Below are 17,493 nucleotides of genomic sequence, written 5' to 3' on the forward strand. Positions count from 1 at the left end.
TTTACTTTTAATGCCTTCTGTTTGTTATCAAATATAAGGAAACAGAGGAAACCTGATCGTTTTACGTAACACCGTAGTGCTATAAATCATGCAAAAGATTGATAGATCACCATGAGTTTGTAAAACAGGTTAAGTTACACGTCACTTGTTCATTTGTTGTGAGTAAAATCATGGGAGCAACTTCAGAATACCCGGCCACTCACGCCCTTTTTAAGTCTACTGCTCCCGTAGTCCGCGGTCCGTAGTCGGCTAGCAAGTCAATATGTATTAAACTCAGTGTTAAACTGAAGTGCTACCGCGGTCCACACTCCCGCAGTCGATCAATATGTATTAAACTCAGTGTTAAACTGAAGTGCTACCGCGGTCCGCACTCCCGCAGTCGATGAATAAGTATTAAACTCAGTTTTAAACTGAAGTGCTACCGCGGTCCACACTCCCGCAGTCGATCAATATGTATTAAACTCAGTGTTAAACTGAAGTGCTACCGTGGTCCGCACTCCCGCAGTCGATGAATAAGTATTAAACTCAGTGTTAAACTGAAGTGCTACCGCGGTCCACAGTCGCGCAGTCAATCAATAAGTAATGAGGTAAGCTCTAAACTAAATTGCTACCGCGGTCCGCAGTCCCGCGCTCGGTGACTAAGCAATGAGCTAAGCGCTGGGGGTCCGCAGTCCCGCACTCCGGGTGAATAAGCAATGAGCTAGGCGCTAGAATGAAGTGATACGGCGGTCTAAAGTCCCGCACTCGATGATTATCTAATGCTGCCGCGCAAAAAGTCCCGCTTTAAGATAAAGTAATGTAAACAAGCATTGCAACAAAGGTCATATTTTAATTTAATTTAATTGGTTTAAAAATGCAATGAAATACAAACATAGTAGAATATAAACTATATGTAGAATGTAAAAAAATGATTGCTACTTAAATGGTACTGTTGAAAAGCAGGTATTCAATACGAATGTAAAAAGCTAAAACGTTTCCATTCAACAAAATGGTTTTTGAATTATAATTTATGGATGAAAAATTACTCTTAAAAAGGAAATCTAAATTGACTGCTATGAACATGTTTGTTTGTCTTAACTTAATGTCGCTTGTCGTACAGAAATGGATTTGATTTAAATATTGCTAATTCGTGATGTAATTATTGGCTTGAAGATATTGTCTCATTGGAACTGTGATATCATTATGTAGAGGCTTGGCCAAGGCATTGTCAAATTCGCTTACACTGACATTCGTACAGTTCGGCCAAGGGTTTGGCTTGCTTTTCACAAATACCTTGCAGGCGCTTCTTGCTCGAGGAATTCTAAATTCCACAATTTTTCCAAAGCCATCTTGCATTAATGATTCTGTCGCGGTGTTAAATTCACTTTCGGCAATTGCACGTGCTGATCTTTTGCCATGTTTGAACGACCAATAGGAGACCACAGGGCCTTGGGTGATTAAGACGTTGTCCCTGACCATTTGTGTGGTAGGCTGATCGATGGTTTTATCACAAACTGCGTTTGTGACTTCTTTAAGAAACTGAAAAAGGAGAAGAAACTCATTTAAAACAATGCAAGTAACCGTGAGACAGGTAATTGTCGCGGTGTATTGATCAGTTATCCGTAACAATAGACGGGAAAACATTACTGCATTTCTGGTAATAGTGCTTTGTTTTACTTCGTGAATAACTGAGGTAACGTATTAGAACAGTTTTCAACCGAGTGTAGAAAAACTAACACCAAACGTATCACACTGGCCAATCACAAAATGTCGCGAGCAAGTAATGATTAGTTTTGTTTTACTTCGAATTGGCTGAGATATTGAAGAAGCACGCGTTGAAAACCGTTCGCTAAGCGGCGTAATACAAAACCACGGCAAATGCATTAATTAATATCTACACTCAAGTGAAAAGCTCTCTAAGATTTGAATAAACCACCATTCAAAGAGCTTTGCGCGCGCGCGATCGTTTTCTATGGGCGAATAGAACAAGCCGAGTTTCTATTAATAAGAATTAGAATGTGCGCGCCATAAAGGTAATTAAAGAAAAATGAAAGTTTTGGTGTTTACGATAGCTTACCTGGCAGAGTATTTCCTTCTGTGTCTCGAGGTGATTCACGAAAGATGCTGCATTTTCCAGGGTTGTTTTTGATATCGTTGTGTCAGGTTGTGACGAGGGTACACCAGCCAATAATTCTTCCATGGCGTGATTGAAGACATGTAGGGCGCACGCTATTCTCGGGATAAGTTCTGGTGTCTTTGATTTGGGTGGCACTTTCCCATCTCTGATGGCTTCATTGACCTCAGCCACGAACTCGTCCATTTTCTCTCTGAGTAGCTCCTTCCCTTCATCGTCGAAGACGAAGTCAACGCTTTCGTCAATTCCATTTATGTTCTCGAACAGTTCAGAGAAGTCACTGACTACCTCGGTGGATAACTGATCGGTGGCTGCCTCCATTTCAGTAAGGGTCGGACGAAAGGCAAGGGGGGTGGCAAGAAGGATTCTGTCCACTAGGCCGTGTCCTTGATCCATGCGTGCGATCAATTTGGCAGCGTTGACCAGTTGCGTGGAACCAAGGAGACAGAAGGGCGTATTTGGTACAACAAAGCGTTAACTTTTCAAAGCATGTTACAAAATATTCCAATAAGTGTGCAAGGAATATTCGTGTCTCGCTCAGGTGCGTTTGACTCACGCATCTTGGATGTATCAGACACTATGAGCGTCGTGAACATTATATATACCCGGAGTTGCTGTTATTAAAAATAATGTTTTGAAATAGATTTTATGATGTAACTAAGGCAAAGGAAATTGAATATATTTGTTGTTCATACGATTTGTGCACTCTGTTATTTGCGACTGAGTAAAAGAGAGGAGCAAGTGTAGCGTGTTTGTTTCGGCTCATGGATGAAAGAACGAGTTATGTTCACGTGTAGCGCGCTAGTTTTAGCTCATGCATAAAAGAACGAAGGTAGGGATTATTCATGTGTAGCGCGAGCAAATGAATAAGCAAGGTATACAGTTTAGTGGTTCGAGGACTCGGAGGCTCCTCGGTCGGCCTAACTATTTATAGAACGAGTATGGAATGTAATTTACGTACTCGACAGCTTGGTGGACAAGAACGGGAATAGACACATTTACTGAAATTGTCTTTCGCGCAACACACTTTAAGAACGTGTAATACATAAGTACAAAAGTTTTACTTCACTCATCAAGTTCATGTCACGTTTATTTTGCTTTTATTTCACTCATCAAGTTCAATTAACGTGTATTTTGCGATCATACATGTATGTAAATTATGTCGACTGCGGGACTGCGGTAGCAAGGATCAACAAGGTCAACACCAACGCGCACGATGCAAGCGGCATATTTCGTGATGTTTATATACAGATATTAGGTAAAGTATGTCGACTGCGGGACTGCGGTAGCAGGATTTGATGAATGATATTTCAGTGGCCGGGTATTCTGAAGTTTAGCCAAATCATGAAACCAACTGTTATCAGATAGAACATTTGTGCAATTTTGTGCATTGCAGAAAACTTCAGTAGTATTTATTAATTTTATTTTGTAACAGTTTATTTTGATTATTAAAATAATTTAACACTTGTTACAGGTTTCCATTAAAATTATTGTAGGTATCTCACTGTTGTCATAATAATATAAACTGTAGACAGGTATAAAATTAACACATTCATAGCTTTTGTCACTATGAATGAAAATAGTGTAGTACATATATTTTTTTTCTACTTGGCCATTCGGCAGTTCCTGCATTAAGTTTTTCTGACAGGTTTTCATTCTCCACAAGCAACTTTTATCAGGAAGAAAGCTTTCTCTAGTTGCTGTTTTCTCATCAAGAAAGTGAGTCCTGGCCGTTTTAATATATTTTTTTGACATATTTTTTTCAGCGACTCATGGCTGGTGACGAAGCAGCAAATAAAGCCATTCTCAATGAAATAACAGTCCTTGTATCCTTTTCAAAAATAATGTAACACTCTCTAGTTTGCATATATTCTATTCTTTTCATAAATAATCCAAATTACAATGGAACCCTGTCATAAGACTATGCTGTTATTGGAAAACACTTTTTCTGGTTTGAACAAAAGTCCACTAGCTTCTTCTTGTTCTACAGCCTCGTTAATACATTGTCCTCACTGTCATTATGACAAAAAATAGGCTTGGCAAAACTTACCTACAAGCTACAGTGAAACCTGTATTAAGCGGACACCCTCAGGGAATGCTGTAGTGTCCGCTTAATACAGGGTGTCCGCCTAATACAGGTTTCAATAGATAACGTCCTATGAGGTGTCAAATGCCATTCAAATAAACAGTGGAAATGTTTAGAATACTCCAAGAGACAATGACGATATACGCTTGCATTAATTTCTGTATTACAGTGGACCAATAATTGGTCATAGTATCATAAACATAGATTGCAACTCAATTTGAAGAAATCAGATGAGTGAAACAAGCTCTATAAAGACAAAATGAAATAGAAAACAATACTGTACTGTGAAAGTAATCAAATAAGTTAGTCAAGTCAGGTTTTTTAATGTACAAATCGAAAACCATGTGGGTGGTAACTTAATACAGGTGCTGCTTAATAAAGGTTTCATTTAAAGTAAATAAGGAAAATAAATTTGGGGACTTCGACCACTGTCCGCTTAATAGAAAGTGTCTGCTTAATACAGTGTAGTTTGTGGTTTTGTGGCTTGCTTCTATATCCTGATCTTTGCTGCTGATCGGTGATTGCCTGATTGGTCATACACAATAAACTTTCCTGAATCAGATGTTCACAGTTTTCTTATCTTGATGGTAAATTGACAAATATTGAATAAGATACCTGCTAGCAGAGTGAACTAGAGAAAGACTCTGCTGAATCAAGTAAGATCATTGTTGAGCATGTGCTGCTTGTTGCCAGGATACAATTTTGAACTTACGGTCAGTCTCCACGAATTAAAAGTCTAGAATGCTTGATTGCTTGATTGTTTTAGCCTTAAACCAACAAGAATGACAAGAATATCAGACACTTTCATGACTGCAGAGCCTGGGCAATCAGGGTTGTCAAAGTAGCCAGCTGCTGGCAAAAATCACTGCCTACTTGGTTAGTAACAGCCAGCTACTCTGCTTGCTTTTTTAACGGATGGCGTTTTTTAAATAGGATATCCCTGGACTGGCCGCTTACTTTGACATTTGAGCCGTCTACTTCAAAACTTTTTCTGACAACCCTGGCAATACCTCACAACGCTGATAGGCAGTGAACTCATGTTTTTTTGAGAAGCACACTCTGTAGTACCATTACTACAATGTATTTGTCAGCATTCTGGGTCAACGCTATTAAAAACTGAACTTTGGTGACATTGAGTAATTCGTGGGGGAGGGGAGCGGTCACTTACCACAAACAGAAAATATAAGAATACAGTGCAACCCTGTTAATGGGACCACTGTTGGCCCATAAAATCCTGGTCATAATAACATCGTATTAACGGGATCTTCAAGATAGTGAAATGACCAGTGTTTCTTACAAAATAATGTACGTTTGAGTTGGTATAAGGCAGGGTTCCATTGTGTTTTAAATTTCTGGCCTTAAAATCTGAGAAATTGTTGCTTACAAGAGAGTTTTTAAAACAGAATTCAAGTCAGAAACATAACGGTTATTTACAAAGAGGTCACTTGCGAGAGGTGGTCGCTTACAAGAAGTGGTTGCTATGAGAGAGTTGACTGTGCTAAGCTGTGTGCTTGGTACAGCAGGCTCAGTTATAACCACTGGTTTATATTCACACTTGGAAAACCAGTTTGATGATAGAGAACAAGATTGACTGGTCCAGGAGTTTGGGCTTGAGACAATCTATTCTGAGCCTCTTTTCCCCTGCTCACTTAACCCTTTAAGCCCTAAGAGTGATCAGCATCAAATTTCTCCTTGTAATATCAATGCTTTGTAAAACAGAGTGGTCGTGAGAATTACGGACATGATCACACAAAGGGGTGACGAATGGTATTTGCGAGCATTCGTGAGCATGCCAAGCACTGCAATTTTTTTGGGAGCTGTAGCAGAAATAAAAAATTTGCTTTGCGAGCTTGCGAGCAACGTAAAAATTGGGGGAGCACGAGCAAGCGAGCACTCGTTTAAATCTTGCGAGCAATTCAAGCAAAGGTAAAATTTTGCGAGCAGTTAAAAATTTTAATGGACCATTCATCACCCCTATACAAGATGAATTTGCTTGGTATTTTATCAACTTCTCCCCACTATTTCTGTAGGAAATGAATAGAGGCAACAAATGAGAATTCAAATTTTGATCTTAGGGTTTAAAGGGTTAAGAAGACAAAAGGAGGCTCTGCCTCTGGGTTGTCTTGTCAGAAGATCAACAATCAGACTGAAATTATTTGCCATCAGTGACATGGTTTTGATTGGCTTAGAACCATTTTGTGGTGGAGTAAAGCACAGTTAAACCTTAAATTATTAAACTGCCACCTTTGAGGAAGGGACAGGTGGTTTCTTAATAAGCGTTAGTTGTTCAACAGAAGTGCTGTTCACAGTGATGTACAGACAATTTAATTGGTATTATCTCATTACTCTGGTTACCATCAACCTAAACAGGGTAACCAACATTTTATGGTGTAGCGAGTGGTGGTCAGGGTTGCACTGTGGTGAATGAACTTGATACACTGTAGAATAAACAATGTTAGTCACCCTTAACAGCTTGCAGAAACGTCTTCGAGGACATCCCAACATTGTGCAGTTCTACTCTGCTGCATCTCTCAGTGAAAAAGACACTGAGCATGGCATGTCTGAATATCTCATCTTAACTGAGCTCTGCAGTGGTGAGTACTTTGCTCTTATTGTTTCTAGGTACACGTACATGTAGCAAAAAAAACAGTGGCAGCTAGTTTGATCCCAGTAGTGAAGGCATAAGTTATACAAAATTAATTAATCATTATTAAAATTTAAATACACTGTACAATTGATGCAGGGGACAAAAAAGTATTGTCTAGTAGCCAGGGGTTTCAGTGGAGCAACCCATCCATAGGAAGTCGTCCAATGGGTAAACAACATTATCGCAAGGGGTTTGGTACGTTATTGTACAGTGTAGGACTGCAGCATGGCTGCTCGGGGCAAGTAGTGACAGCTTTCCCAAGCGATCGATTCTTTGAATTTTCATCCCACCACAATGTGATTTTTTTTAATCAGGGATTATTGGGCTAAATGCTGCATGATGTCTAGCATGTAATTCTTTTAGAGCTTTTTTGGAGCTTTAGCTCCAACTTTGATATCCACCAGTGGAAAACTGGTTTCCTTGTCGTTTGCTTTTACTAATTTCAAAAAATTCAATCACTCATCAGGAGGAGAGTTGATAAAACTGTTGCAGGAAAGATATGGCCAACCGTACGCACCAGATAAAGTACTGAAGATGTTTTATCAGACGTGTCGTGCAGTGGCTCACATGCATAAACAGACACCACCAGTTATACACAGGGACTTAAAGGTGCATAAGAACTTCATTACACTGTACACTGTACATTCTGTTGAGTCTACTGTGGTGGCTCTTTACTGCCGTTCTATGCAGACAGAACCAATGGTGTTATCTAAGGCTAGACTCTAGTGCAACACTATATCACCAGTACATGCATTTGTCCCCAAATTCCTTGAGTAACACTTTCTTGTTTGTACTGAAAGGTGTTGATATTATTTTCTGATATTGTTGTTACTGTGTTAGTCTACAATGTTCTGATTTGATTGGTTTTCCTACCTCAATCCTCAAAACTCAATGTGGAGCACAAAAGTCTTGGAAAACAACTTTTACACATATGCTTGATTTTCCAGATTGTTTAGAATCAAGTATTATAATTCTTCCGACACAAGGAAAAAAGCATTAGTTTTGATTTTGAAAGGCATTAATTATTTAGTCATTCTGTGTTCATCGAAACTTGTTTTCAGGTTGAAAATCTTCTTATCAGTAGCAGAGGACAAATTAAACTTTGTGACTTTGGTAGCTCCACTACAACACGGGTCACCCCAGATGACTCTTGGACAGCACTGCAGCGAAGCCTTGCAGAAGATGAGGTAAAAAATTAAATGTGTTAATGTTGATGTGCAGTTTCTTTCCTGTTCTTTAAAACAGTTTAGGGTTTTGATTTAGTTTGTCTAGAGAAGAAAACATGCACTCTAGTAACAGTGATTGAGTTCTCACACTTTTTTTTATTGTTTAGATTCAGCGCAACACAACCCCCATGTACCGAGCACCAGAGATGATAGACCTGTACAGTAACATGCCTGTAACAGAAAAGGCTGATATCTGGGTGAGATCTTAACTTTTGTCATTATTAAAGCCAGTTCTAATAACTTCATGAAGACTTGTACTCCAGATGCAATAACAAAGTTAAGCCAACAGTACATAATTTAAAACATGTCTTCTGGTCTTGTTTTCAAACTGTTTGATGTGTGTTCTGAAGTATTATTGCTCAATGGCAGATTCAGATCTTCAAGGAAGTAGGGTGTCTTCTCATCTAGACCCCAACCCCAGCATCACCCCCTCCCCTACACAATGTAGATCCCGAACTCTTATGAGATTTCTGTTTTCCCCTTGCTCAGGGGTGGATCCAGGAATTTTTGATTGGGGGGTCCAAACTTTGGTTCAGAAAGGACTGTTGAACTTTTTTGTGGCAAATTACTTCTAACAGATACGACCACATTTTGTGATATGTGAACCCCGGTCGTCATTGGCATTGGAAATACTGCTTTGCAAGCAGAGGTCAACAGATCATACAAGGGTACCCAAAAACAAAATTACATTTTTGAATATCCCTGGAATTTAGTATAGTGGCAAAATTCAATGCGCATTTCATTAAAAAAAATCATCCATTTGAAAAGTGATACAACATCCTGTCGATGTAAGAATTTCAGTCTCAAACAAGTGACAGGTCTGATGGGGGGGGGGGGGGGGGGGGGTCCAGATCCTCCCCTGGATCTGCCACTGTTACCAGGATTCAATATGCATCTTTTAATAGGCAAAGGCCAAAGACTACTGCCACACTTCACCAAGAGTAACTAGAAAAGAGAAGGAAGGCAGATGCTAAATCCAGTTTTGCTCTTTTGTCCTTTCCAGGCCCTTGGTTGTGTTCTATTTTATCTTTGTTTTATGGAGCACCCCTTTGAAGATTCTGCAAAGCTTAGAATACTTAATGCCAAGTACACCATCCCAGAAAGTGACGCCAAGTATACAGTGTTCCATGACCTGATCAGTAAGTATACATGAATTAACTCATCAACATTTTCTGTAAAAAAACGTTGAACCTCTCTACACGGGCCACCTTGGGCAATTTGGACAGAGAAAAGTGGTCATTATAGATAAGGTTGGCCATATTTGTGGGAAGGTGGGGGTGTTATGTAACACCACTTTTGGGGTGAACGTTAGAACAGCTGTCTTTTATTTTTACATATTTTAAAATACTTCATACAATCAAAGACACATCTGTAACCAAAAAATACTCATTCAAAACAGCAGTGTTAATAAAACAGATCAAACAAGTTACTGTGAGTACATCTTGTTGTACATGATTTGTTCTGAAATGGAGATGTTGTTATGGCATTTCGGACTGCAGAGTAAAATAGTGGTACAGTGTCACTCAGTGGCCATTACAGAAAGGTCAAAATAAGTGTGAATGTACATGTATTTAGTGTTGGTCAGGGTAAAACATAGGTGTTTTGGGATAGTTTGCAATTATATAGAGATTGCATAAGTAGTATGGTATGGTATGGTATGGTAACTTTATCTGTACACGGTATTTCCTTCAGGTACATTTACATTCAAGTATAGAAAAACTAACTTCCTAACTAATCTAAAATCTAAGATAAAAACTAAAATAATAAAGATGAAAAGAAAACACCTGCTCGAAAACTTTAGCCACCACAGGAATGATCGAAATCGGCCGGTAATTTGAGGGATTGCTTCTATTGCCACATTTCTTGTAGACAGGAGTGATCCTAGCGCTCTTCTATTTATCGGGAAATATACTTATTTCAATCGATCGGTTGAAAATGAGTGCTAGAGAGTCAGAAATTAGATCGAAGCATTCTCTCAGAAGTCTGGCAGAAACTGTATCAAGTCCAGTGGCTTTCCTCATGCGTAATTTACGTTAGTGAGACAAAACCAGAGATGGACTTATTTGTTGAAAACTAGTACTAGTGGTAACTGTAACAATATAATTATTTGTATCTCTTTTAAAGAGACAGTGTACTTTCTAATATTTAACACAACTACAGTGAAACCTACAAATTTATGCCTTCCATTTAGTGGCCCCCCTCTAATTAGCTGCAGTTTCAGAGTTTAATGAAAGTCTGTTTTACAGCTTGGCATTTGGGCAAGCTGTAGAGCTCTACAATCGTTGACGCTCAACTTGGGTCATACTGCTATGATAATTGTCTTTGTCTCTTCCAATGTTGTTTTAAAATGGTTTTTGGTGGACTTGTCCCAGTTTGAGGCCAACATTCAGAGGACAGAGAAAAGGAGGTCCAGCACAACATGTCAACGTTATTCCTTCAATTGACCCAAGTTCTAATGTCACAGATTGAAGCATGTACTCGCCCAAGAGTCATTTTTATTAAATGTAGCCCCAACAAATTTTTGATGAGCAGGATTGATTACAGTTTTTCTGTAACTGAATTCCCTAAAAAACTTCACGAGCCCATCGTACAAGTTAAGAACAGGATCCAATAGCCTGATAGCCTGAGAAAACAGCTGACATTAGGCGACACTAACACTGGTTTCCCTGCCCAATGATTTCTGACAAAAGAGTGCAGAAATTCCATACTGATGATGCGTCACTACCTAGATCTGGGTAGTGCTTGTGATTGGTTGAATCAAATTTTCCACGCGGCACGACTAATCAGGAGCACTACCCAGATTTGGGTAGTGACACATTATCAGAATGGAATTTCTGCACTCATTTCTCAGACGTCATTTGGCGGGGAAACCAGTGGTAGCATCGCCAAATGTTGGCTGTTTTCTTAGGCTACTAGCCCTATAGCAAAATTCACTAGTCCAGGCTATTGGACAGGACTGAGTTAAGCTGAGTTAATCAGAGTTCTAGCTAGCCTGCGAAAACATCCGTTTCTCCTCGCTCTTCGCCGCTGGGGACGTTTCGCTTGGAGGAATGTCTGCGACTCACCGACAGAAATTCCATACTGGTGACGTAAAATCTGTCCGGAATCCGGTCAGAAGCGCTGGTTGGTCGACAGAGTAGTTACATTGTTTTAGCTATTGTTTACGAATGACAGTCTTGACAGACAAAAGACAAAAGGCCATAGAGGTCAAATGTAAATGTGAAGAATCTCTGACAAAACAGTCAATATTTGTGTAATACAGTCTTCTCTAGAAGACGCATTTGAGTTTTGCCGGAGCTCTTTGGCAGATGAACACAACACTTTACCAAAATTGACCAGAGGACAAAATTAATAAAATTGGACAAATTTATATTTGGAACCCCATGACTACCGGATTTATTATGTAAACATTAATTTGCGTCATCAGTATGGAATTTCTGCCGCTGAGTCGCAGACGTTTCTCCGCGCGAAACGTCCCCAATGGCGAAGAGCGAGGAGAAACGGATGTTTTCACAGGCTAAGCTCTAGCATACTGGCCAACTCATTACTATTAACTGGCCAACCTTCAATAGGCATCCACTTGTCTGATCCCCAAAGGTGGCCACTTTATATAGAGGTTTTAAATGACACACACAAAATTTTGTGACTCCGTTGCTAGCACAGCCCACCTTCAGTTTGTTTAGAGAGTATAAGTTCCATCAAAATAGTAATACTGATAGCAAGTTTATCCATTGATTTTCACAAAGAATACATGTTGCAAGTAAACCCAGCCAAGCGACCCGATATAAGGGAGGTACTAACTGGACTTGAAGCCATTGCAATTGCCATGGATGTGGATCTAAAAGGAAAAGTGGTAATGTAGCGCTAAGTCTTGATGTCATCTTCTGTTGTTTAATTGTAATTGTTCTCTTTGTAGTGTATTTATTGCAGTAATGATACCAGTCACCCTCCACCAATGGTTTTCAGGTTCAATATGGCCTAGTACAGGGTGCAAAGAAAGTCAGCTTTAAAGGTTACCATTGGGGCAAACTGTAGCTGGCATCTACTAGCCCAAAATTCATTTTAACTGGCCCCCAAAACGTTTGATAAGCAGGATTGATCACACAGCTCTTATGTAATTTGAATTCATCAAAAAACTTCACTTGCCCGTCAGGCAAGTTAAGAACAGAATTTGCTAGTCCAATAGCAAAATCCCCTAGCCCTGGGCTATCGGACACTACTTTCTTTGCATGCTGGCCTAGTATTTTTAATTTGGTTGAGGATGTTTAATAATTCCCCTCGTGTTGGCTTTTGGGGATCTCTTTATTTTGGTGTAAACTTCAACGATTTTAAATGAGGTTTTTGAAAACTATAATGTGATTCATGGTTGACAAAATATTACTTTGTCTTTGACATTTACATTAAACAAAGATCTATACATTTGCAGAGAGATGATGCCCCACAGTCTTCAGGAGAAAGATCTCCTCAGGGTGGGTATCTATGAACTGTAAATTTTTATTTGCATTCAATGATAAGAAAAGTAAGCCATGAACAATACCTCAAATAAACAACACCTTGCAGATACATGTAAAACTCTCTAAAGAGGTATTGTTTGAGTGCTCACTCTAAGGCATTATTCACAGGCTCAAATGTAAGATGCTTTCTACTACGTAGTAAACACCACCACAGTTAAGTACATGTACTGCTCTCTAGTTTACATTTGAATAATAACACCAGAGGATTTCATCCATGGACTCAAAATGTTGGAACCACCTTGTACAGAATAACTTACAGTACCACTGGATGAACTGCTTAGTAGCTTTCATTTGAAAGGTCACACTCAAGGATCTTGTCCCCAGATGTAAGAGTTAGTACCCCCTTGTACCGCATGATAAACAGTAACTCAGTGCTGTTACTAAAATCCAACTAGTGGTCTATTATCAATGCTGCATTCTGATTGGTTGAGCTACTACTAGGCTATATGTTATAGCCTGCTAGTAGCGAAAAGCACGGGCTTTTTGGCGGCAAAAAAGGATTAAAGTCTAGCTTTAACTAGCTAAAATTTTTTTATTCTCTATATTTTTGACCAACTAGTTGGATTTTACTAAAACAATAATATTTGTCTCGCCCTCATGGCCTCTGAGTCAATAACCCAGCCCATTCGGGCGCCAGGAATAATTGTTAATTATTTGCATGATCATACTTACAGGGCATCTTAGCCAGGTACGTCCTAAATTGCTGTGTTTCACCTGTAAGCTCACTTTACCACAGCCAAGAACCCATTCCCTCATCTAGCCTGGGCTTAACTAGCTTGCATACCCAGTGGTAGAAGCACAGGAGACTTACAAGGGTATAAGCAAATAAGACGGACTGGGAGAGATTCTTTTCCAGCACCCTCCCCCACCCCTGCGTCAAGTTTTTTACTTCTTTTAATTGCACCTCATGCCCTTGTCTGTCTTCTGTGCTTCTCACATTTGGCTAAAAGGGAATCAAAACGACCATTATGCATGCCAGGGTAAAACTGATTTTGATTTTTCTCTAGGGAGTACCAGTGGACCACCGCAACTGCCAGCATCTGGCAATTCAGCACTACTTGGTGGAGTAGTGAAAGGCGCCAACAGTTTTTTTAGCAACATCAAAGACATGTCCAACAAAGTTATGCAGTCTGTTGCAGGGTATGTTCATCTTTTCTTTGGCTGTTCTTGAGAGCTACTAATACAGCTCTTGAATAATAGTTACCGTAAAATTCCGAAAATAAGCCCCTCCATGTACAAGCCCCTCCAAATATAAGCCCCCCAAACGGGTAACGCAAAAAAGCTTCCGTTAAATAGCCCCTCCAAATATAAGCCCCCTGGGGGCTTGTACTTGGAAAATTGCCCTCAAATACAAAGTCAAACAATGCAAAAACGGTAAATTCACTTTCAACTATAAGGCTAGCCCAATCGATTTTGAAACGCAAATTTCCCTCCGTAGATAAGCCCCTCCGAATTTAAGTCCCTCCAAAAATAAGCCCTGGGGCTTATTTTCGGAATTTTACGGTAATTAATTTCATCATGACCTTATTGTACTGTATGTGCAGCAAGGGCAGGTACATGCACACAATTTCGTTGGAGTCAATGTTGTCACATGCTTTCTGTATTTAACAATAATTATTCCTTGAGCCTGAATGGGCTCTGAGTCAATAGCCCATGAGGCCGAAGGCTGAATGAGTTATTGACTCAAAGGCCATGAGGGTGAGAGGAATAGTTGTTTAAGTAAAATCCAACTAGTTGGGCAAAAATATTGAGACAAAACAACTTAAGCTAGCAAAATGTGATTCAGCTGCCATTTTTTGGGTTTTCAGAGCCAGCGCTTTTCGCTACTAGTGGGCTATAACATATATCCTAGTAGTAGCTCAGCCAATCAGAACGCAGCATTGACAACAGACCACTAGTTGGATTTTATTAAAGTCATATGTACGTGTTGATTGTTTATGGCCCTCCCTTTTTCGTATTTGTATTTTTATTCCCTGACTTTGCTTACATGTATAAGAACGGGATTTAACCGTAGGGGGTCAGAAAGGGAATTTGATTGATTGATTATCCTCTCCTTGCAGCATAACTCTAACCCCTCACACTTCAAGTTCAAGAAAAGAAAAGATGTTAACTATTCCTTTCTTTCTTTTTATTTCGTTCTTTATCATTAGATATGTTAAGAATGACCTGGACCTATCGTACATCACTTCCAGAATTATGGGTATGCAGCATTACTTCCTTCACTTTTTCATCCTTTGGCTAAAAGAACTTATGGGAAGCTGTGAAAAGAAAAAGCTCAAATTTGATTATAGAGTTAACAGCACCACTTAAAACTCTTTTAAAATGTTTTTTGTTGGAATGGTTTGCTTATAGACTTTATCCCCTTAGGTTTCATTTGATTGATCATCCTCCCCTTGCAGCATAATTCTAACCCTTCCCGCCTGGTTAGCTCAGTTGGGAGAGCGCCGGTCTGCCGAGTGGGAGGTCGCAGGTTCAAACCCCAGCTGGACCAACACTCAGGGTCTTTAAATAGATGAGAAGAAAGTGCCACCTTTGTCTGATCTTCTCGGATACGGACGGAAAACCGTGGGTCCCGTCTCACAGCACTTTCCCTGATTTGTTCTAGTGGGACGTAAAAGAACCCACATCACTATTCGAAAAGAGTAGGGGTCTTAGACCCCGGTGGTGTGGCCAACCTTTACGGGTTGTGGGATTGGGTAGGGATGGCACCTTGCATGGGACCTGAGTCCCGTTTGTGCACATTCCCTCTGGGCAGGCCTGTGTCCAGAAAAGCTGGTAAATAAATTGAATGGTTACCCACTTAAACAGTTAGAACACATTATAGAGCATAATAAACAGCGCCTCTCTGTAAGACGAACACTTCTCTCTGTCCATTTTGTGTCAATAGGAAGTAGCTTTGACAGGAGTTTTGGACAGTATTTGCATTTTTGTTTTCTTAAGTTTTAATTGTTGCTCTTTTTTCCTCTTTTAGTGATGTCTTATCCAGCAGATGGCATTGAGTCTACCTATAAAAACAACATCGACGATGTACGATCTTTTCTAGACTCTAAGTATCCCGAGAACTATCTAGTAATAAATGTATCACCCAGGACATACAGGACAGAGAAACTCAGTGACAGGGTAAGTTCACCTTCTTTTTATCTAGATTTTTTATCTGTAACCGGCTAACACCTCAACAACCCATTACCACCCGTGTGCAAACACCTCCCTTGTACCACTTGTGACGTCATCAGTTTGATGTCCAAAGATGATCTTCTCATTTCACAATTCTCTGTGATCACCTAATAAAATGTGATAGGCGATATGAGAGCACTTGCTTGAAATAAATTCTCAAAAGGGCAGATGCATCAAACGACGAATTTGCTCTTACAGAGTCGTGAGGGTTTCTCGAACAAATGTAGTTATACGCACAGTTGAACCATGAGTCCATTATTTTTTGTATTATGACGTTATCAAATTCAAAGCGGCATTTAATTTTAATTTAATAATCTCTCCCTCACAATTTAGGCAGTTAGAGTAGCCAATCAACAAATTTGAATTTTCCTTCTTGACCAGATATCGCCTTCCACTTCGTCAACAAGAGATTTTGGTGACAGCTATAATTTTCGAATTCTTGTATACCTGCAAGATTTTGAACGTTTAACTAGAGACTTGAGAAACTTTGTTCCTGTTTTATAGGTGTTGAATTGCTGCCTGGTGGGCCATAGGCTTCCTCCGCTAGAGAAGCTGTTATCCCTATGTAGGAAGATGTATTCTTGGTTGAAGACTGATAAGAAACATGTGATTGTCATACACTGTCAGGTAATGCAAAAAGTAGCACAGGTTTGTATTGCCGTCAAAGCTTTCAGACTCTCAGGATTGGCTAGGCTCAAAATTCAGAAAAAAATTCATAATTCTGTTTTGTAATTTAATGTCAAACAGATGATGCCACGTGAAAGTACTGCTAAAGAGGTTTCATTTGAATGGTAACACCATAGGATTTCATCCTTAGACTCAAAAGTTAGAGCCATATACTAAATGATAAGTACCACGTGAAAGTTCTGTCAAAGCGGTTTCATTTGAATGGTCCATGGCACACCAGAGGATTTCATCCACAGATTCAAAAGTGAGAACCACCTCCCAAATTTCTATCATGCAGTTTGCATGGGATGGGCTCGTGTGGGAGTGAAAGGGTAAACGGATCATTTGAGGTTTTTGGGTAACTGACCACCAACCCCTCCCCTAACTAACAATTTTGCCTTAAGTGATATGTGGTGTAAAGGTCGAGTAAACCCGAACAAAGTGACGTTCGTCTAACGTACCGTCCATTTTGTTTACCAGGATGGTAAAGAGGCATCTGGTGTTATTGTAGCAGCGTTGTTTGTATTCTGTAAATTGTTCAAAAACCCTACCGGAGCAGCCGACATGTTCAGTATTCGTCGTTGTGGAATTGGACATAAAGTGTCACTGACAGCATCACAAGAACGGTAAGCCTGCTATTTGTCAGCGCGCTATATATCGCTCAGTTATTGTAATAGAAAGAAATGTAACACGCGAAGTGATGGAGTTAATAACTTTCGAAAATTAGGTTAGTTCAAGTAAAGGTTTTGCAACACAGAATTCAATGTAATGAAACTTTTACAAGGGGAAACTGATCCCTTGCCACCAGGTCCATGGTAATTAGAACGAGCAAACGTTGACTGCAAGTCTAAACATTGTACTCGCTAATAGATGGACTTTTTCCTTTGTTCCTGTAGTTATCTACTTTATATAACTCAGCTGATTAATAACCAGGAGATGAAGCCTCATCAGTATTCAGTGTACATCAAGTCAGTTACTATGCACCCAGTCCCAGCCTTTAACAAAGCCAGGTATGGAAGTTTTGAGTTTTCCCTGGGAATTTACCGGTACATCCCAGGTTTTGAGTT

General features: G+C 39.7%; 2 protein-coding genes across 2 annotated transcripts in view; one reads left to right on the forward strand and one right to left on the reverse strand.

Moving 5' to 3' along the window:
• Positions 1–17,493, forward strand: part of LOC140921675 (cyclin-G-associated kinase-like) — a 36,070-nt gene that overhangs the window by 574 nt on the left and 18,003 nt on the right. Inside the window, exons 3-16 of the mRNA XM_073371683.1 lie at positions 3,880–3,939; positions 6,679–6,793; positions 7,313–7,455; positions 7,908–8,033; positions 8,180–8,269; positions 9,076–9,211; positions 11,819–11,925; positions 12,499–12,541; positions 13,594–13,726; positions 14,737–14,786; positions 15,558–15,706; positions 16,265–16,387; positions 16,907–17,052; positions 17,323–17,436. Of these exons, the coding sequence (XP_073227784.1) occupies positions 3,880–3,939; positions 6,679–6,793; positions 7,313–7,455; positions 7,908–8,033; positions 8,180–8,269; positions 9,076–9,211; positions 11,819–11,925; positions 12,499–12,541; positions 13,594–13,726; positions 14,737–14,786; positions 15,558–15,706; positions 16,265–16,387; positions 16,907–17,052; positions 17,323–17,436 (1,535 nt within the window). The remainder of the gene's footprint in view (positions 1–3,879; positions 3,940–6,678; positions 6,794–7,312; positions 7,456–7,907; positions 8,034–8,179; positions 8,270–9,075; positions 9,212–11,818; positions 11,926–12,498; positions 12,542–13,593; positions 13,727–14,736; positions 14,787–15,557; positions 15,707–16,264; positions 16,388–16,906; positions 17,053–17,322; positions 17,437–17,493) is intronic.
• Positions 599–2,558, reverse strand: LOC140921632 (uncharacterized). The gene is made up of 2 exons (XM_073371638.1): positions 2,057–2,558; positions 599–1,518 (listed from the first exon to the last, which is right to left on the reverse strand). Exons 1-2 carry the CDS (start codon positions 2,507–2,509, stop codon positions 1,123–1,125), a joined length of 849 nt encoding a protein of 282 aa, XP_073227739.1. The 5' UTR covers positions 2,510–2,558; the 3' UTR covers positions 599–1,122.

Source organism: Porites lutea, chromosome 12, assembly GCF_958299795.1.
Source record: "Porites lutea chromosome 12, jaPorLute2.1, whole genome shotgun sequence".
In the NCBI taxonomy this organism is placed as follows: domain Eukaryota; kingdom Metazoa; phylum Cnidaria; class Anthozoa; order Scleractinia; family Poritidae; genus Porites; species Porites lutea.

Bases quoted from the DNA above. Each gene is read 5' to 3' on its own strand.
- LOC140921632 (XM_073371638.1), bottom strand. From the start codon at position 2,509: ATGGATCAAGGACACGGCCTAGTGGACAGAATCCTTCTTGCCACCCCC. The intron at 1,519-2,056 runs GTAAGCTATCGT...CTCCTTTTTCAG, and splicing joins AGAAGGAAATACTCTGCCAG to TTTCTTAAAGAAGTCACAAA.